This window comes from Lepisosteus platostomus, chromosome 20 (assembly GCF_059453375.1).
Source record: "Lepisosteus platostomus isolate fLepPlt1 chromosome 20, fLepPlt1.hap1, whole genome shotgun sequence".
In the NCBI taxonomy this organism is placed as follows: domain Eukaryota; kingdom Metazoa; phylum Chordata; class Actinopteri; order Semionotiformes; family Lepisosteidae; genus Lepisosteus; species Lepisosteus platostomus.
Genome location: NC_142630.1, coordinates 11060172 through 11082883, shown reverse-complemented (window position 1 = coordinate 11082883; position 22712 = coordinate 11060172). Strand labels below are relative to the sequence as shown.

The 22712-nt window shown below is 35.3% G+C and overlaps 1 protein-coding gene across 3 annotated transcripts in view; it reads left to right on the top strand.

The window, feature by feature from the left end:
• The window catches only part of adamts18 (ADAM metallopeptidase with thrombospondin type 1 motif, 18), a 52120-nt gene that overhangs the window by 15028 nt on the left and 14380 nt on the right, over positions 1 to 22712 (top strand). For all 3 annotated transcript variants that reach the window (XM_088613732.1, XM_088613731.1, XM_088613730.1), the window contains exons 4-15: positions 3433 to 3697; positions 4079 to 4269; positions 4421 to 4504; positions 4809 to 4968; positions 6474 to 6579; positions 10239 to 10376; positions 10520 to 10673; positions 11731 to 11826; positions 12250 to 12398; positions 16820 to 16992; positions 19132 to 19262; positions 19645 to 19768. In XM_088613732.1, coding sequence (XP_088469858.1) covers positions 3433 to 3697; positions 4079 to 4269; positions 4421 to 4504; positions 4809 to 4968; positions 6474 to 6579; positions 10239 to 10376; positions 10520 to 10673; positions 11731 to 11826; positions 12250 to 12398; positions 16820 to 16992; positions 19132 to 19262; positions 19645 to 19768 — 1771 coding nt within the window. The remainder of the gene's footprint in view (positions 1 to 3432; positions 3698 to 4078; positions 4270 to 4420; positions 4505 to 4808; positions 4969 to 6473; positions 6580 to 10238; positions 10377 to 10519; positions 10674 to 11730; positions 11827 to 12249; positions 12399 to 16819; positions 16993 to 19131; positions 19263 to 19644; positions 19769 to 22712) is intronic.

Sequence of the window (22712 nt, the reverse complement as noted above, 5' to 3'; positions counted from 1 at the left end):
CAGATGCAATAAAGAAATGCAATAATATCTCACCTTTTTAATCTTTCGAACCAAAATTATTTAAGTACTGAAAATGAGAAGAAAGAAAACATTGTTAAAATCCAGTAAATCTTAAGGTGTGTTCCAGTTACACCATTATATCATATACTGTATAGTTTTGTACTTAGAAGTGTTAAGTTTTACATTAGATCTTTACTGTGACAATGTGATAAAATAACACTTATTAAACTGCACAGAGAATGTAAACCACTGATTTGCTAAATTTGTAAAGCTTTTTAAAATGAGCACTTTTATATCTAAATTGGTTTTCTTGGGAAATATCTAATATTCTTAAAAAGTATATGAACAATTTATCATAATGCATTGATACAATTCATCTTGCTATATCCATTAATCTGAAGCATACACATAAACAGTCAGGTTTTGCTATTGTCTAAATCTCAGTGAAGTAGTTTTACATTATTTTGTATTTATAGAACTTCCTCTTAAAATGTCTGTAAATTTGATTATCCTTAAAAAGTCTCTTTAAGAAGGAGCTATTGCTAATGGTAATATTGCTGTGAGACTTTACATCAGATTTCTGCCATCCTTTTTAAAATGTACTGTAACATTAGTTTCTTGAAGTTTTGTCATGGGGTCATTCTGAAGTGCTTTGAGACGTACAGTATCACTTGATTTACAGCACTACTGTTACTTGATTTTCATTAATATTGATCAGGCAATTCTAATTTCATTTGAGACATTGCATTAAAATGAATACTGTCAGATGTGAGGAAAGACATCTCTGGTGGGAGGCAGCCATCGCAGAACATGTTTTCACAACAACCTGTTTACCCCTACTTTTCCTTGACTCTTTTGTCTGTTTACTTTGTCATCTACAAGGCAGTAAATTTGTAAATGTGAAGAATTTCACTGATGGCTTTAAAAAACAAATAAATGAAATGCTTGCTGAAAAACTAGGCAGATTACAGTACGTAAACTTAGTGAGTAAACTAAGTGACTAATGGAGTGTGAAAAATTGGGCACAATTCTTTGTGGCTTTTAATGAAGTCGCAGAGTAGGCCAATAGTTATAAACAATAAATGAAATTTACCATTTGGAGTTTCTTTTTCACTGATCAACAATATAAATAATTGTTATTTGTTAAATTTTCTACCTGGTAGTTTCCTATTTGTTTTTGTTTCATAACCTCCAACTATTATACAGTGTGTTTCAAGAAAGTGTTTGCATGGTACAGTAACTCATACAGTATAGTTGGTTAGTGCTCCAGGACAAGGTTTAGTATTAGTTGCTTTGACGTTTAATTGATGTACATGTTTACCATTCTAAAAAATTGCTAACTTTAAAGCCTTGTTTTTAATATGTACTTATGGCTCATATATGCTTGTGATGTAAAATTAAATACATTAGCTACTGAGACTTAGTTGTTGTGATCTAATTCCTATACTAGATAAAGCGGTGGCATAGATATACAAGTACTGTATCTTTCTTCATTAGAAAATAATTATCTGTAGTAGTCATGCATGTCTTTATCATATGCTCTTTTACAAGGGAATGGAACAGATAATTTAAGTATTATATGCTGAGTTTATTATTTAAGGTATTTAAAGTAAACACACAATTATCAAGTTGTATACATTTGTTCCCTTAATGCTCTATCAAGTGACAAAAACCAGTACCCTTAAGCCTCAAATTCCCTTTATAAATTAGCCAAACTTTTCTTTCTGTAGCATGTAAAATCTTGTCAATTCTCTATCAACATACTTGAAAACTTGCTTGGCTTTAACCATGAAAAGCCATTATAAATTTTACAGAAACACCATTGCCACAAATAGAAGGATTCTCATTGCATACCAGATTAAAAATAATTAAATCAAAATCTGTATTTTAATTGTTTTTCCAAGATGTCCTGTGAAAGAATGAATATTTTCAACACAACAGTTTGGTACAGTACTGTAGCAGTGCCAGCTGGAACAAACCATTGCCATTCATTATCATAATAAGACAACATACAACAGAGGCAAAGCAAAAATGGAAATGTATTGCTTCCAGAACTGTCCTGGCAGTTTTATAAAGCTGACTAAATACTTCTGTCTTTGATTCACAGGGTACTGTGTATTAAATATACTATTAGACAGAGCCACTTGTTATAAGGCTTAATTAACTTTAACCCTTTCATAGCCTGCAAATTTCATAGCATAAGGATAGTGAATTTTCATTGTAAAGGGTTATTTTATCCGTCCATCCATTTTCTTTATCCAGTACATGGCTGCAGGGGAGTCAGAGCCTATCCTGCTAGGCAAGGCAAGATACACCCTGGACGTGTATCTTTTTTTTTACACCTTTTGTTTAAACGAATAAGGTGTTTGCGCTACAACCCAGTATTATTTCATGATCTAATATGATTGAATACAATCTTGGATTCTGACTATGGCTATGTCCCCATGTGTACCTGTTCAACAGTTATAGATTTTATTCTGCTGCATAACTTCTAACCTCAGCCTTCATTTATCACAGCTGAATGAAGCTCTTGACTTGCCCTTCTGATGCTGATATGTTTTAACTTGCAAAAACAAAAAAAAAATACTTTAGGGATTAAAAAACCCTGTGTACATTAGTGACGGGTTCTTAGACTGATGAAAAACAATATTGGTTCCTTTCAGTCAGCATGGTTTACATTTTCTCAGATACAGATCCCCTGAGATAGTATTTAAAACATGAAAACCCTTCTGTAACAGGCAAGTGTAAGCAGATACAGCTGTATATCTCCTCTGTTTGCTAATCAAATCGATATAGTCATTTTAACAGATGCTCAGATAACATGCTGTATGGTTGGATGATTAATAACTGTAGGGTAAATTGTGTCTTCATAGGTGGTTGAATTTCCTTGTTCAAGTTGTCCTTAACAGGTCTGTACTCAGAGAGTCTTTAAAGAAGGAGTTCTTAATTGAAGAACAAATGTAAAATTACTATAGGTCTTTCCGTTTTATGCCTTTTAGCTTTGAAGGAATGAAAGTAATGTCTGGAGCTTACTTTTTACACTTTCATCTTGAGTTTAGGAATGGTCATGAATCAATTCCATTGTTCTGCTTGTTTGAACTTAATACTATTGTACATTTAAGAATACTTCCTGTGTGTACATATACTGGATTCATGTCCAGTGTTTACAGACACAACCTCCTAACAGCTTTTTAAATGTTGAGATTCTTGTTTCCACAGTTCAGCTTGTTTAAAATTAGAGTAAGTGCTGCATGCACTGTACTTCAGATTTCTCTATACTTTAAATACATATGCCACTGTATTGTAATATTTTTTTATCGAGATACATTATTAGATATTGATCTTTTTCCTCATTACTCTGAGATAGGGAGTGATGTAAAATTGATTGTTTCTTTTGAAGACTTCCAATTTTTTTTCTCCTCTGTTTACTAGTCAGGTTTGATAAGAACACAAGATGATGAATTCTTCATTATGCCCTTACCTCCACATCTTGCAATTCAGCATAACTATACAGTCCCCACGGGCCATCACCCTCATGTGTTGTACAAACGCTCTGCTGAACACGGAGTACATCACAACAAGATGTACAGCTCTAAGGATGCTGTAAGCCATTATCTTCATCCCTATAACCTGTACAAGAGAGACTACCAGCACAAGAAACATCCGAAGCAGCATTTCTGTGGACGGCGCAAGAAATGTATGTAAGGAAACTTTACTTTTTCCTTACCTTGATTTTAATACAGAAGATTAAATAATTGAATTGGAATGAATTTAGTCTGTTATGTAGGAAATGAGCTGTTCTGCCACGATACCTAGTTTTGAGGTGCAGGTTCTGATAACTTTTACAGTTTTAGCATTGTTTGGATCAGAAACTGTGTCCAGGAAAAAGAACATTAACATTTTTTTAAATGAGAGGACACAATAAAGAGCCAAAGGAAGCACTTCATCTGGTGAATGATTGTGAATATTTCCTATTCTTTCAACAGCCCATGCAATCTTATCTGGGATTGTTCCGGAAATCAGCAATATATATTTTCATCTGTTTCCATGAAGCACACCTCTTCTGCTTCTTTTGCAGACACTCCTAAGCCTCCCGCAGAGAACCTCCACGTAGCGAATGATGAGTATGAGCAACAAGGAAGGTTCAAACGCTCCCCTATCAACTCTAACAGCCTCAATGTGGAAACCCTGGTGGTGGCTGACCGGAAAATGTTGGAGAAGCATGGCAAAGAAAATGTCACCACGTACATCCTGACAGTCATGAACATGGTGAGTCCTTTAGCATTGGACTGTAGGACATGGATGTTTTAAAATAGAATTATCATGAATGTCAGCAACTGTTGGCTGCAAAACTGCTGTAGCTTATACATTCAGTAGAGCTATTACGTGCAAGAGAATAATGTCCAGTTTCCTTTTTTAGGTATCCAGTCTCTTTAAAGATGGCACCATTGGAACTGACATAAACATTGTGGTTGTGAGTCTTCTTCTGCTAGAACAAGACCCAGTAAGTTGCATTTAAATCAATGTTTTCTGCTGTTCATTCTGTTCAGTAGAGCTGCTAAACTACTGAGAACATCTGCTTGAAATGTATTTTCAAAAAATATTTTTTCATAGGATTAGTTTCATAATCATATGAACATGACTTGTTTTTGCATGTTTACATTTTTTTGGTTTTAGTTAGCAACGTTAATTTTGAAATGTGGTCTATAGTAATAATTAAAAAATAGTTCGTATTTTAATTGACAGCCGTATACTTTAACCTTTTGCTTTGGATTTAATGGTAATTGTTTTGTGTTCAAAATGTGTAGATGGGATTAACAGTAAACCACCATGCTGACCAGTCATTGAACAGCTTTTGCCAGTGGCAGTCCGGTTTGATTGGAAAGACTGGAAAGCGTCACGATCACGCTGTGCTGCTCACAGGACTAGATATCTGCTCTTGGAAGAATGAGCCCTGTGACACATTGGGTAAACACCTATAACTACTATCAAAATTGTACCTCTTAATCTAACATTTAATTAGACATTGAACCAGAACATTTTATTCCAACAATATTTGGTACTTCTAGTGGTTTTCGGTGATTGTATTTGGCTTTTTGTGAGTTTTAAGTTTAGTCACAAAAAAGGGAATTACTTAATTGTCATTGTCTCTTCTAATAGTAAGACAATGAGCCTGACTTTTGTGCTGTATGTATGACCTTTCACTTTTTTAGGATTATTTTAAAATCTGACCTCCTTTTTACTTCTTTAGATGGCTCCGTCTCTTTTCCACTTATCTTCTCCATGACTGTCTATCACTCACTAATATCAAGAATACCTATTGACTCACTTTTGTCACTTCTTCTTCTCATGTGCAGAGTCTGACCATTTCTTAATAACTGTTCTGTACAGCTCCTAGTGGAGATGCTCTGATGCTCTACTACCTGGACTATTGTACCTGCCCCTCGATCAGCCTCCCTGTCGAAGCAATCTGCCCATTTTATATCAACCAGAATTCCCCTTTCTTTGCTCTTTCTTGCTTCTCTCAAACTTCTTCATTACTCCAGACTTTCTAGTAGCTCCCTAATGCTGGACAGATCTCTATTGTTGTCTCACTGTTGTCTCCACTCTGCTCCTGTCAGTCTTCTGACTCTTATACAGTAGCTGTAACACCCTCTCCACTCCTCTTCCCCCAGACTTTCTATACCTACTCACCATTCTCCCAGATCCACTGCCAGTTCTTGTCCCTCAGCTGTAGAATGGCTCTCCACATTCCTTGACCACCTGTTGGTACTCAATCAGGACTCATTGGCTTATATAGATAATTCAGACTCAAAACCTTCTTCAGAAGAGCTTTTACTTAACTGGTTTTGTTCTCTACTCCTACTGTATTCATTGCCTTCATCTACTGTCTGCTCTCTTTGTGTATTCTCATCGTGCATATCTTGTGTATTTTTTTTATTGTTGTTGTCATTCTGTAAAGTTCTTTGCGAAGCCATTATACTGTAGGTGCTATACAAAATAAAGTGTATTATTATTATTATAGCTCCTGTGGTTTCTCTGGTATGAACTATATCCTTCACCAACACATTTCTGCACTTACAATCTCAAACTGTCAATGTAACTTGCTAATTGCATGTATTCGTGTAGACATGATACAGTAGTTCAGGTGGGTAGCTGCGTCAGCATGCGGAGTCTGCAAAGGAACAAGGAATAGGCAGTATACATATCTGGTTTACATTACTGCTCTGTATCCAGACCTCTCTATACTGTTTTAGTTCTTACTGTTTCATTTTGTATTTGCAAGGCAATTGTGTTTCTCTTCCTGTTTCTGCTAGCTTTATTGTCATTTTACTAATTTATTTTGAACTTATTGTAGTGGTATACTTATTTTATTTGCATTCTATGTCATTTTTTTCTGCTTAGCTAGGACATAAAAATAACAGAAACAATGGTAATGAAAGCAACATTAACAATATTTGTTCTTTTGTAAGGTTTTGCACCTATAAGTGGGATGTGCAGTAAATACCGAAGTTGCACTATAAATGAAGACACAGGACTGGGATTGGCTTTCACCATTGCTCATGAATCAGGCCACAAGTATGCTTATACTGTTTATTAATTTGTTGTTGTATTTGATTGTCCCCATATTTGGTGACAGAAATGGAAATTGCACTGCTTTGCAAGTAAAATTAGCTGATGTACCTAATCCATCATATTTAAATCTAATTGATTCATTAAGTATTCCTCATCATTGACACAATAACAATGTTGACTATGTTCTTTGGATAACCTGAAGCTAGACAATTCAGTACCTTATACGTGGACGAATAGTCCACTCTTGTGTTTCACAGAGTGCAAATACAAATTACAGAGGACCGGAGTTATACAATATGTGGATGCAAAGTAGTTTTAGTTAGCACACAAATTTGCACACTGTTTCTGGAGTTGGTGAAGCCTGTTTTAAATCTTTAGTAAATAAACCAGTAAATAAGGCTTTACAGTAGTCTAATCTAAATTAAATGAAGACATTTATCAATGTTTCTGTATCACATAAACAGTCTTTAATTTTACACAGATGGAAAAAAAACAACACTGAAGTCACCAACTTTGCAAAGCTGATTACATAGTTTTGCTTAAGAAGCTGTGTTACATCTTTGTTGCATCTATACCTTAATAGGTCAGATATGCACATGTAAAGTTCAGAAATCTCAGTAGTAAAATCTGACTTGGTCTGCAAGTAAATGTCTTCAAAATGTAAATGTCTTGCAAAAAAGAGCAAATCAAGCTCATGATGATTTATTATAAATAGTAAAGCTCCTAGTACACAACCTTATGGGACACTATAAACAGGGCAATATCAGATCTTAAACTGTCATAGTTGACTTATGTTAGCCAATTAGGAGTTAAACAATGAAGGGACGTTCTAGTTAGCCATAGGTTTTGTTGTGCTCCAACAGGATTCTGATTGATAGTATCAAAGTATCGCAATTCAGAAGGAGAAGAATATTATGTGACCCAAAGTCAGAAGTCATCAACAAGATATCATAACAAAATATCATTGATTACCACTGTCTTTTTCAGTTTTTGTGAGAAAAGGCAAGTTGGAAGTAGGATATTAGTGGTTAAATACTTGAAGGTCTAGACCCATTTTTTTAACTTTAGCACAACAGCAGCAGACTTTAAGCCTGCTAGTAAAAAAACAAACTACAGACACATTGATGAGGTTAGCAACAAATAGAGTAAGAGCAAATTAGCTAGTTATAAACTTGGGAATAGGGTTACAGGTAACTGGTCCCATATCAGCTACCAACATTTGCCTCATAAATAGCACTAACATTATGGTGACTAAACTGCCATAGTAAGATTTGGCCACCTTAAGATAAGCTCTATAGGATGACAAATGTAGTTTATTAGTTCTTCCACAAACTGTAAAATCATCACCCAACTACAGTACCCTCATACTGTAGAATGCAGTTTATGTGTATAGAAATGAAGAACAAACAAAAAAAACCAAGACATGCGTTTGTAGGAACTACAGTATATTAACAATAATGTGTTAGGTGTCATTGTAAAGATCAAATGTATCCTGAAGCATGACAGGCTGAACTACAGTAAGTGCTTATGAGCCCTTCCACCAAACTAGTGGAATTCACCAGATTCAGTCTATAGAACGTCATGGTCTATTTGGTGTTCTGTTCAGAAATACCCAAATCCTTGTAGGCTGGACATGTCCATACTACATGACCTACAGTACATCTAATGTGTGGCCGTGCTTATGTATAGAGAAGTCAATATGCTGAGTAAAACCAAATTAATCCACATGTACAGTAAATGCCCTTCAGATTGAATCATTCTTTACCTCTATCAGATCAGATCACTTTATTGGCCATATACAATTTCTTGTATTGGGAATTTGTCTTTTTGCATACCCCTACTTGCTCTCCTTGAGACACACAGACACACAGACAGGGAGAGAAGCTTGGGGTTATACCCCTGGAGCAGTTGGGGTTAAGGGCCTTGCTCAGGGGCCCAATAGAATAGGATTTCTCTGCCGGCCGCAGGATAAGAACCGGCGACCTTCCAGCCACAGGCACAGATCCTTAGCCACAGAGCCCCTGATTTCTATCTCCAATGAAGTAGGTACTGAAATTACAGAACTATTTATGGATTGGATAATATTATCATGCTACAATATCATCACACAGACCAGATATTTGTCATAATTTAAGTCCATAAAACCCAATGGTCATAATTATTCACACCCCTGTAGTTGGTGTTTTTTAAATCCTCCTCTGTTATGGTTTACACTGACAAAGCACTTCCTGCTGTATTCACTGTGATTCTGTCACTTCTGAGGGTGTAAGGGTTAGGGTTAGGGTTAGGTTTTGTGGTCATTCCTACAAGAAAAAAAGTTTTAGGTCCTTTAGATCCTTTGTGTTTTGTTTTTATTGCCTTCATAAGTTTGAACTGCAAATGATTGAATAGATTGAGGTCTGGAGGTTAAGATGGGTAGTCAACAACATTTATATTGTGCGCAGATCCATTTCTTTGTTGATTTGGATGTATGTTTTCAATTATTGTCAAGCTGGTATGCCCATTTTTGACAAGGCTCGGGTTTCTTGGCTGAGGAAACCAGGTGTTTGGCCTGGTTTTACCCTTTCCCCATATTTTAAAAAGGGTTCCAGGACATTTTGATGCTAAACAATCCCAAATCATAATAGATGCCACATTATATTTCACAGTGTACGTGAGTGTTTTCTCAATATGAGAAGACTTCACTCTTTTACTTCAAATATAGTGCTGCTGAACATGTCTAAGGCTCGATTTTTGCTCTATCTGATCTTATGGTTCCAGTTGTCATTCAGATGTACAGTAGCCCGCCAAATTCATGTTGCTTCTTTTTGTGGGTCACTCTCAAAAGATGCTTCTTCCTTGCAAACCTTCCATGAATGCCATATTCATAGAAGCAACATAGAATGGTTTGGCGGCACATGGGTGCAGTGGTAGCCCCACAGTGCTGAGGCCCTGGGTTTAATTCCTATAGTGCTATCTGAGTAGAGTTCTTACCGTGTTCATGTGGGTTTCCTCCCATAGGCACTAGTTTTAAAATTCATGACCTGTTGGTTCCAAGAAAACACAAGTTTTCTTGGAACAGAAGAATATGAATGTGAGTAGGAACATCGGGCATCTTTGATTGCTTCATCTACTCAGTGAAAATGTCTGCAACCAATATAAACGGCTACAGGCAATGTATTTTTAATTACACTTTGTTATTGAGATAAGAGGAACAGTTTAAATATTTAAGATCCTGTTCATACATTTACTTCAAAATTCTCACCCACACAAGACTGTTTGTCTAGAGAAATAACTAAACTATTGTGTGCTAAATAATGTGGAATGAAATGAACCATTTGATTATGAATATTTAGAATGGAAATCTGGATTTTAGCGTTTAGAATAAGAATAAGGTTTAGGTTTTTTAACATACTGTTGGTTTTATTTTGTATATACTATAAATCAATCATGTATGCTTTCAATCATATCATCTTTACTTCCAAGTGAGGCAAAGAATAACTATATGAGACAGTGCTAAACAACTGTATATTGCATCTTGATTATTTAGATTAAAATACAGTACTTGACAGTAACCATATAGATATACAGTAGTTATCTGTTCTTATGGCTAGACACAAGTGCTTTCTTCATTTGCTTATTACATCTGTTAATTCAAGTTCTCTTATTCACAATATTTGCAGTTTTGGTATGATTCATGATGGTGAAGGGAATCCATGTAAGAAGGCTGAAGGAAACATCATGTCTCCAACACTAGCTGGAAACAATGGAGTCTTTTCTTGGTCTGCTTGCAGTCGGCAGTATCTCAACAGGTTCCTGAGGTACTGTATACCCAAACCATAACACATTTAGACACTTCTTTTTTTTATTTAACGTTTCTTAAATTGTAGTAAATGCTAGTTTGTTGTAAGTGTTATCCACTCTGTAAATTTCTGTTTTAATGATGCAGTGTGTTTTTTCACAGTACAGCTCAAGCTTCTTGTCTTGTTGATGAACCAAAGCAAATTGGACAATATAAATTCCCAGACAAACTCCCTGGACAGTTGTACGATGCTGATACTCAGTGCAAATGGCAGTTTGGCTCAAAGGCAAAGCTCTGTAGTCTGGACTTTATAAAGGTACCTGATTGAATTGTTTGGTAATTCTGGATAGTATTTTCCCAATCCTTTCACAATAAATAACAGTGCAAAGACATTTAGATCATTACTAAATGAAGCTAAGCAATCAGAAAACATTACAAACGAAAGGTTGGCTGTTATGCTAAGAAATAGAAAAAATAATTCAAGGATGGCATGGTTTAATGTAATGAAATATTACCTTAGTCTAATTAGCTTTGTGAAGCACAATACAATTTTGGCAATTCTACTCATCATTTTATAGAATAAGCTTTATCAAATGAGCTGAAGGCACTGGTGTAAGGCTTTTGATCGCTACAAGCTTACTGCAGAAACATTAGTTATATAGAGCACATTAAAACAAAAACTAGAAAGATCAGTGACACCTCCACACCTGTTGCAGCTATGCCTTCATTAATATGCAAATCCCTTATGAATAATCATTAGACTGAAAGAACACAGCCTTGGGAAAACAAAACATCCACCAGGTCCGAATTCAGGATTAGCCTTATAGTATAACATAGTCCTTTGTATACCTCCATGCTTTTGTCTCTAAACATGAAGCTTTAGCCTTTGTGATTTGAGCTACAACGTGAGCGGCTCAACATCTTAATTAAAGGGATTTCAGCTATCTCACAGCAGCAGTTTGTGTTGAGATTCAGACTGCATAGTGCAGTAGAAGAGGGCTAATTAGCCATGCATTCTTATGGACTCAGTGCACAAACCAAACAGACTCCACTGTTAGATTAATGCTCAGTGGGACCAGCTTTCAAAACTGACTTTGTTTGCCAGATGCAATCGGGCTCAAAGCCAGAATGGCACACATCCACATCATGGCTTGAAGCCTTTCTTTTGAGTTTATTAAACATAGTTCCTCTTTAAATTAAAGCTAACATTAAAATTCAGTTGCCAGTTCCTAAAGCACTACACTGTTGTTTTCTTTATCTTTATGACTAATTTTGTTTCACTAACATGATAATCATAACACTGTGTAGGAATGTGTCAATATTAATTTGCTGGGGCTAGATACTAGACTAAAAGTCAGTATTTTTCTTTTCAGGACATCTGTAAATCGCTGTGGTGCCACAGAACAGGGCATAGGTGCGAGACAAAGTTCATGCCAGCAGCAGAAGGAACTATGTGTGGACAAAATATGGTGAGTCCGATGTCTGATAAAGATATCAGTGAGTGTGACCTGGATGGACATGTTTCAGATAACTGTAAGGCACGTCTCATGCTGGGCCCTAAGTGTGTGTTTCCAATACAAAACACTTTTTGGAAGATTCAGTCCTGGTCACACTGCATTTCATATTTGACATACTGTATATAATTCATTTATTATACTGTATATCTATATTGTATTCCATAACTTTTGGAAGCTTTGTCAGTCCCTTACATTTTCCAGTGTTTTTGAGGCATTTTTATGTTGTTTAGGTAAGAATTCCATCACTTTCAAGGTGGGGACAACAAACATCCCTAACTAGAAATCACAACTGAGGAAGTTTCCTGTTCTGCCAGAGTTCCAGCAGAGTGGAGAATTAAGTTTGAGCAGCAGACACTGATTTGTGCTTTCTTGTAGTGGTGTCGGAGTGGTCAATGTGTAAAGTATGGGGATGTTGGACCTAAGGCTGTACATGGACAGTGGTCATCATGGTCCGAGTGGTCGGACTGCTCTCGGACTTGTGGAGGCGGAGTCACGTATCGAGAAAGGTTTTGCAACAGCCCGAAGTAAGTTATTGCTGCTCACGATGATGTAAATATTCATTTAATCAGATATGTTGTCTTCCATAAATACAGTGGACTAGAAGACACTAATACTTCCAGTACGCTACAAACCAAAGACTTGGTTTTGGTAGAGAAAAATGGTAATTTTACCCAATTTAAACCTGTACTATTGAATAAAACTGTAATAACGACTGAATCCATTAGCTTCGGAAGTGGCATAACTCCATTACTCTAGATAAGTAAATTATAACAATAAATACACATTAAAATGTAATATATAAGCTACCAGATATATATGCACTACCAGCATGCATTGACTGTATTTAAATTAAAACACATGCAGTATTTGCAGTACAAAATGATGAAACATGTATGTCAAAGAAAATTCACTTCAGAGCAGCCTGTATGTTAAGGCACTTCCTTCTCAGTGTCAGTTGTTCAGTGGAATTAGTGGTTGATACTGTTTTACAATGGTTGTTGCAGGTGCCTGTGTTGAACATAATATAGTTCAACATCCTTACAATATAATTAACTGTTAGTACCTAGTTTCTTTCTTTATAGTTGGCCAGTAAATCTGCATGTTTCACAACAACAGCCTTGGGGTGACTGGGAAATGTCTTGATGGCTGTGGCTTCAAACTGAAGTTTAAACAAAGCTGGAAAAACTTTGACTTCAAGCTCAAGGGACTCACAATGTGGTGTAGTTCAAATAATATGGCTTACTGGAAAATAATGGTCTTGGTTCTGTGATCCTAGCTAAAACTAGGATCTAAAAAAGATTTTAAATAACTATAAAAACATACACAATGGTTTTCTTCAGTGAATTGACGCCTGTATTTTTGTGTACAAAAAGATCATGGAAAAGTAAAAAAGGCTTATGCATTTTATAGAGGAGTACAAAGAATCATTCCTCAGTCATGTTTTCTGTAGGTCAATAAGAAGAATTCATAAAATGCATTTTAATATCGCAAATTAACAGTGTATCCATCAGTTTGTAAACCATTTGTTCACTGAGTAGTGAAAGAAGAATTGTGCCATTACGTTTCAATCTCATGATTGTTCATCTTTCTGGATTGAAAAGGAATTGATACACTACAGTATAGCCCCATTTTTGTAACAGTCTTTTCAGATGCAGACGTGAAGATATGAGCTGCTTTTTTCTTCAGATTTTAAATTTCCAATCTAAACATTTCTGTCCAGACAGCTCACTGATTATTTGAATACCAGTGATAATGGTGATGTACAGTATATCAGTTCTCTCTCAGAAACCCTGAAGGCATGAGTATACGCTGCGAGTTCTCTCATATAGAATAGATTTCTGTGAGTATCAGTACATAATCCATTATTTTTGTTAGGATAACTGTGCAGTATATAACCTATTGTGGGAACAAAATCAGATATTTGCAACTTGTTTAGGCATGCATAACACATTTTTAGGCATGTGTTATGTGGATGTTGTCAAGAAACAAATTTGAGATCCTCTTGACTACTATAATGTTTTAATAATGGTGAAACTTTGGATGTTTAAAAAATGGTATTTAGAGACAAAAATGAATAAGCATTTTTCCATACATCTACACTAACATATTACTTAAACAGTAGTGTATTATTGTTGTCAATGATATGCAGCACTGATTATTGATCTGACAATAAATGCATTTGCTTTGTTCATTCTGAGTTTAATTTTAAATTGAGTGGTGTCTGGTGACTGAAGGCTAAATCATTATAAAACATCCATGTAGGATTTAGGTTTTGAAGTTATTTGCTGTTGAGACTGATTAGAGAAATATATAGAATTTGGAACAAACATTTGCAGTTGCTTTTTTGTGGTACACTTGATAAATGGAAAATTTATTAAGCTGTGCAGACCTGGTGTGAACTGTCATTGATCCCCTATGTTATTCTCTTAAATGTGGTATAAATGAGCAGATAACCAATGACGGATGACTATGTACTGTACCTCTGCTGAGGCCATGTAGTAAAGTACTTTAACATATGGGCCCATATGGCTTAATGCATAATCAGTAAATGGATGAGACTGTGATCCTACCTCAGATCTCTGGGAACAGCACAATGTGAACAACTTTTTAGTACCAGATTTTAAGTGATAGCCAAAACAGTCAAATGTTCTTAATGTTCTAAACTAACAAGCCACTAAGCATTTCTAAAGAGAAAAAAAGATCTCTTTATGAGTGGCCTTAATAAATATATATTAGAATAATGTATTAGTTGCTACAATATAGCCTCTTGAGAAGGTTGGCTTGAATCCAGTGAACAGTTTTACTGTAGCTGTGAGGCTTCACTGAGGAAGTATGTCCAACATTTTAATGTATATACAGCATTCAGACCTTTTCACATGTTGTTGCTTTAAGAATTGCAATTATGTCACTTTGAAGTAGCAATTAATATTTGTAATAAAATATATGCTCCACACATTCGAAGCAAAAAAACAACAACTGATATTTCAAGGTGTTGTTGGCAACCAAATTATTTTGGTGCACTAAAGTACCTTCTTAAGCCACAAAATTTATCTGAGTGGCCTCTGACTGTGTGCAGTAAAAGTGGTTCTAATGATTTCAGAATTAAAAAAAAAATGTCTATCTCTGTAAGGTTCAATGGACAGGTACTGAAATTCAAGAAAAGATTCAACCATGAAGACTAAACCGCTTCAAAGCAAGTCATTGAAAAGCACAGATCAGGACGGGTACAAAAAATTGAAGTCTCTGAATATCCCTGTGAACACAGACTACTGTATTTATTCATCAAGAAAGGTGCATTGTACCACCCAGGTATTGCCTAGATCAGGGCATTCTTTCAAACTGATCAGCAGGGCAACAAGGAAACTGGTGAGAGATGCCACTGTGAAGCCAGTGACAGCTTTGAAAGAAGTACAGATCTACAATACTGTATATGGCAGAGAAAATGGGCTTCAGTCAACAATGTCTACAACACTGTACAAAACTAGCCTGTATGGCAGGTTTGTAAATCCCATATACTGTAGAATCTGCAATAAAGCATTTAAGTGATACTGGAAATGTGTGATTAAAACCTTTGTATTCAGACAAGTCAAAATCTGAACTTTCTGGACTTGTGTGTGATGCAAGCCCAATACAATGCATCATCTAGTAACCATCATCCCTACTGTCAAGCATGGTGGTGGTAGCATCATGCTAATGGGATACTTCTCATCAGCTGGGACTGCATACTGTACTCCATATTTTATTATAATATTTTGTTTTCACAAAAATAAAAAATGAACAGTTTCAGAAGCATTACCTAGGAGATCCTTCAATATCCAGCCTTTATACAAGAGGTCAGAAACTTGGGCAGAATCCAGGGCGTTTCCAAACCCTTATATTCTACAGCCCTATCCCAGAAGGCCATTCTACCTTAAAGGAACAGCTTCTGTATTTTCCATAAACATGAAGAAATCACAAGAAACTTTGACAACATATACTTATAAAGTTACTATTTGTAATCCACATAACTTCCAGTTTCATTTTAGAAAACTAAGATAGAGCATATTGCAATTAGGCAGATAAAGTAAGTTCTAACGGAATGTGTGCTTTTCATCTATGATTTCCCAGTAGGGCTTATCCTTAATGTCAATAGACATTTTATTCCTGCTGAAGTTGTTGTTTCAGCCATTTTAAAACTCAGAAATGTTGTTGGCTGCCATCTTTAATTCGCACTCGTATTCAAACTGGAGTTTGAACACTTGGAGAGCAAAACATGAATCTCCAAAGTAAAACAACACTGTAGGGATAGGGGAATATCACAGTGATATGGAGAACATGAAGGGAACAGAAAAGACTCTTGGAATATATAAAAAGAGCTCCTTGGCATAAACCTAAAGAGACATGCTCCCCTGTTACAAAGATAGAATACTTATATAATCAATATGTTTCAGTTGTTGTTCAACATGTTTTCATTTTAGTTTTTGCTGAGTGTAAATTATCTCACCCTTGGAAGTCTTAACTTTGAACATTCAGGTTTTAAATAAAAAAAGCTTGTATCCATTTGTAATTTCACAAATTCTGATGTTGGAGAGAGGGTCTGTGTATGTTTTCAAGACACTGTGTATTAAGGAAACTCCTATAAAAACCGGGGAGTTTTGGTATGGATTTTAAAGACTATTATTATTTTTTTCGAATTTTGATTTATAGACACTTGATAAGACATTGCCCTGGTGTAACATAACCAATGACACACAACCTAGCAATGTAAAGATCCTGTATTCATATGCATGTGAACTTAATATAATAATTTTCATGATGTATTATAGTCCTATAAGAACCACAGCCAAGATTTAATCTATATTTCCCTCAAGCATTTATTAAATAGTACACAATACTAATAAACAGCAATGTCTGCATATAGTTTTTTTTTTCTGAATATTTGCTAAGTGACCTAATTTGCCCCTAGGCCACAGTACAGTGGGAAGTTCTGCCAAGGTTCCAGTCGTTTATACCAACTGTGTAATACCAACGCCTGCCAGCCCAACAGTGTAGACTTCCGGGCACAGCAGTGTGCTGAATACAACAGCAAACCCTTCAGGGGCTGGTACTACAAATGGAAACCTTATACAAAAGTGGAAGGTAAAGCAAAGATTTTATATATATTTCAATTTTGTAAGCATGTGTCAAAATGGAAACAGTTAACTGCTATTATCATAATCAATGAAATTAAACAATGACACAAGGAAACAGTGCAATAAAAGATTGTTAATAATATAATGCTTAGGGATGCTACTGAAATGCTGCAAACATACATACAGTATATTGTAAACAACAGGCAATTTTCACAGTTTTTCTCACAGTATAGATTTTGTAGATTTTCTCAGTGGACAGCTGAGGATTGTGTATTGTAATAATTGCACCTTTTGTACACATAACTTTGCTTTCAATTAACATCTAGAGGCAGACAAAATACTGCACTTTAAATGGTGATAGTCACAGGATGGGCTTTTCTAATGCCCAGGCTGCTTATTTCTGGATTTCACAGCAAATAACAGTTCACAGTTTGTGAGCCATTATCATTTTGTATTCCTAATGATGCTTGATGTTAGAATTGCAGTTGTTCATATTATATATTTATATTTACATTTTTTTAATTCATATGCTTGTATTGGTATGTTTGTTTAGTTTTACTTTGTATGCTTTAATGGTTCTTGACTATGCATGCCTTCTTTTTACACAAAAATCATTACACATCATATTACACACAGGTGCCTAAATGATTGCTTTCTACTTCAGAATTTACCTTATATTCTAAAACTTTAAACTTCTTAGGAGAACAAGCTATGCTGAACAGAGAGTTTTAAAACATGTAGCAGCCTGTATCTCCAGCATGGAAGTTAAAAGGTCATTAGGATGCTCTAGGGCAAAAATTATGTTCTTGGTTTGCTGTCATGATAGTTACAGCAGACTTGGTGGAAATAGAGATATATACTGTAGTATCAATACCTAAAATACAAACCATTCAGTGTTAGCTGTGTTAGTTTAATAAAAGTCTAATAATACTGGTGAAAAAGTCAAGTAAATACAACCACAGGGAAGATGAAAACTAATTTTATTATATCTATCTGAAGTACATATCTATCTACTCTGTCATTATATGTGTTCCTCATCTTAGCTTGGCAGTGATTCAGAGTTACTCCAGGGTAGAGTGAGGCTTCAGAAAGTAAAGTACTTATCCTTGAGCAACTGTACTCTTAAGCACTGAAATCAGATTAAACCAGGATTTTCTGTCTTGCATTTAAGGCACAGACTCCTGATAGCTGTTCTTATTGCAAAACATTACCATACATGCATATGCTATGTTTTAGGAAATAACATCATGTCTGTGTATGAACAAGTTCTTTTTAGTGATAGAAATAAGCATTTAGTACAGAATAGTTTTACCAGTTCTTTGCATCAGAATTGTACCTGCATTTCTTATTTTCTAAAAGCAGTCATGCATTGCTGTTCAGGCAAACGTAGAAGAAAGCTTCCTGATTTTATTTTTAAAAAGATATGATCTTCAATCATATCTTTAATCTTTGAGCTTAGGAGACACTTTCAAAGTAGTGCATTACATCCTAAGAATTTGAGAGTTTAAATGGATTGTCTTTTTTTTTCATTATAATTTTCATTAACATGAATCTCTGTGTTATAAATGAGGTTTTGTGTTCTTCATTAGAAGAAAAATAGATTTAAGCATTCTATATTACTGTATATTGTCAGGAGTATTGCAAAACAAAGTAATACATTTAAAAAAACTAACATTTAACACAGTTAAAAACAGTCATGATAAGCACAATTAATGGTATTCCTCTCCACTTCATTTATTTGCCATATACAAGTGTTGTCTACCACTTATGTGAGCTGAACAGCTTAAAATATATCAAGGACTTCAGTCTATGTCTAAAAACACAGGAAGCACATCATGTCCTTTAAACAGTAATATTTAACAGTTAAATACAGTACTTCTCACACAAACACAACTGTACACATGTACTGAAAAGGAACAAATAAAAGTTTATTTCAGGCTGGAAAGATAAGAAAAACACCCAAAGAAGGCTCTACAGCCAAAAGGTTGTGTTTCTTTACTTCTCTTTTCAGCATGGAATAAACCTTTACTTGTTCCTTTGCAGCCTACACATGCTAACGCAGCTGCCTACAGTACTTGAACTACACATGTACTGAAAGGCAGGTAACCATTTTTAATTCCAGAAATGTTTGTGTATCTGTTTGTAGCGGAAGACATCTGCAAACTGTACTGCATAGCCGAGGACTTTGATTTCTTCTTTGCAATGTCAAGTAAAGTGAAGGATGGCACCAAATGTTCTGATCACACAGGGGATGTGTGTATTGATGGCATCTGTGAGGTAGAGTAAACCCCTACACAAACCACATTGAGGGAACCATGTTGTGTAATTGTGTTGATTGACACTAAAGGAGTTCTGTGCTTCTGCATTGTGTAGAATTGCAGTTGCAGTATATTGAATGCATCTAATATCTGTTGTTGGTGTTACAGGATATTCTAGAGAATATGAGTAGCGTAACATAAGAATATAAGAAACATTTCAAACTAAATGGAGCCATATGTCAAATAATTGACATACTGTATAGAAAAGAAGCAAGGGTTCAAGAACATGGCTAGTTATCCAACTAGATTAAATTATATTGTTAGTTGGTGAACTGTATACTGTATATTGTTCTGAGTTCCCATTCAGAAATTCATTGGAAAATTTTGTGTCCTTGCTTTAGCCAGTTGGGTGTGACCATGTTCTGGGTTCAGAGTCTGTTCTGGATGCCTGTGGTGTGTGTAATGGGGATAACTCTACCTGCACATTTTTTAAGGGACAGCACCTCCAGCAGCACAGATCTAATGGTATGTATTTAAGATTATTTACTCTGAATCTTCAGAATTCTAATTCTATGTCAGAATTACAGTAGTTTACTGAATTGTTCAGATATTAACTGAGCTACAAGTTCTTAGAGGTAATACTTTCATAGGAATGGTTACAAATGAGACGAGACAATTTGGTCCATTTAGTTAATTTGGTTGCTAGACGTTAATTGGTCCAAGGATCTCTTATAGCAGTTTTTTGAAAGAAGCCAAGGATTGTGGGGTTCCAGACTCCCACAATCCTTTTTGTAAAACAGGCCTCCTATTCTCAGTTTTAAAATCACTTTCCTGTATTTCTCACTTGTGTCCTCTGGGTTTTGTTTCAAGAAATCCATTGTTAAAGTCTTTGAAGATCCTGAATAACTTGTATCAGCTCACCTCGTAGCCTTGTCTGTTCAAGACTTAAAGTTCGTTTAGTCTGTCAGAGTAGAACATTCCTTTAAGCCCAGGAATGTATCTGGTCACTCTTTCCTGGCCTGATTTCACAGCAGCAATATCATGATTGCAACATGGTGGTCATAATTATGCATAATATTCTAAATCCAATGTTAGCATAACATGCCTTGAACTTTTAACTAAATATCCTAACATTCATTTAGCTTTTTTATTGCTTCTCCACATCATGGAGAAGCAATAAAAAAACATTTTTGTCTATTGTTTATTGTCAGATTTGTACTTGTTAGTTTGAAATTCAATGAATGTGCTCACACTGGGGTTTATTTACAGTATGGTGAATAAGCTAAAACTCATCCTTTTTTGAACATACAGTATAATACACAATGTTAAAATGTGACAGTTGAGAAGAAACCTTTGTCATGAAGTGAGCAGGATTATAACTGTATAGTGTCTGTCAGAGTTGATGGAGAGTGCTTTGCTTTAGGGCACACTTCTCAAATGCTGAGGGAGTTAATAGATTTAGGTAATGGGCGTGATCAAAAAGTTTGGTGAGCCATTGTGAATGTATTCTGCCACAGGATAATTTTTTTTAGACAGGGAGACTTCAGGTTCATGTCTTGTTTCATACACTTGGTTCAGTACTTTACTAAAGGATGGATGCTGCACTTTACCATTTGAAAGTACATTTTTACACACATAGCAGCAAAGATTCAAGGATTAATTGCATTTATTTCCCCAGAATTCACAATTTTAACAATTATAATGAAGACAACATAAAGCTCTAGAGACATTCCAGGCTGTCTGTGCCTCTGTTTTTTTGAGCACTTACATGACATGACTCTGGAAGTCCTTGTCCCATCCCATACATGTTGCATACAGTACAGTATATGAAAAAGGACATAAACAACAAAAAAATACTATAAAAAGAAGTCAGTTCATCTACAGGTAACTGTAATTAGCAAACCAGCCTGATGGTTTCACTCTTTAAGTCTAATAGTATTCAACATCGTGTGTATTATCACTTAATTCTTCACAAGACTACTTTTTTACTAAAGAATACGAGCTGTCTTGCAAGCTGTATCATCCAAGACTAAATGTAATGCATCTGTTATTGAAGACATTATTGAGTTTTCACCTATTGTAGGGCAAAAGTATATAATGCTTTTTAACATTGCTTAATTGAGCTAACAACTCACTTTATTTTTCAATTCACAGTATTTTTTATTGAGACTTCATTTTGCTTAAAAAAAATTCCACTGGCTTAGCTTTCAAGTTTTGGTGTTTGATCTCAAAATGACAAATCACTGTGGAAAGTTTCATAGTATCATAGCTTAGACTTACAAACCATGCACAATACTGAGCTTTGGGGCATTCCTCTGCACTATTTGAAATAAATCCATACTTTGTATATGTGACATTATATTTTCTGTTGAAGGCTGAACACCTTCCCTTCAGCCCTTTTCCTCTTTCATTACAGTGCTCATCATATCCCTCACCAGTGCTATATTTCCTCAAATTAGATCTAAAAAAATTATCCAGTGGTACTTGCTTTGAAATACTGAGTGTTTAACTTGATGGTCTGTACTCACATGGATTTTAATTGAAAACTATTTTAAATTTAATACAAGGAGCAGACCTGCAATGAATGAACATAATGTAAACTACATGCTCAGTGATTTGAAATTCCACTCTTTCTACATGAATTAGATCTAAAATGTGTGTCATTTTTATCTCCTGTTAAAAATATGTATACAGTTTATTTTGTAATCTGTTAGTACACCAAGTGTTGAAGTTGCCACTATACACAGGCACTGGTGCTTGAACTAATTGTTGAAAACAACCACTCGTCTAGAAGTTGTTGGTTAAAATATTTGCACATTTTATCCAGAAATCCTACATGCCTTGTTCAATTTTCTTTAACACCTTCCAATCTACTTTGATTTATTATAGGCAGAAGGGCAAGGAATAATGATTTGAAGCACCGAACACTTGATAATTCAGAATTTCTGCTTCATAAAATTACAGTATATCAATTCTTAACAGAACGACACTTATGAGTTTTCAGTGATCCCTATTAAGCCTCATATATAGTTAGAAAGATTAATTTACTCAAAGCAAAATATACTTTGATTTTTTTCAAATTCACTTTTCCAAGTAAAGAGCCTTTAGCATGATATTCATGAAGCATGTCTAAGCATTCTTACTTTCCAGCATTTGTTTTTTTGCAATCAGCGTTGTTATTTTAACCAAGGTACTATACTGTACATGCTCTGACATTGGCTTTGGCAACATTATGACATATATGTATATATATTTCAGGTAAAACATAAACCACTTTTTTTTGCACATTACCTACATACTAAACCCAGAACAGCTGGGTAGATTAGTTTTTGGCTTTAATTTTATGGAGCTGTTACAACATGACAAGCTTGAGTGAACTCAGTAGCAGATGCCACTGGATCGTTGTTCTTCTCAGGAGAGCTTATTTCATACTTAGGTCTGTAAGCCAAGAGAAACTTCCAGGGGATCA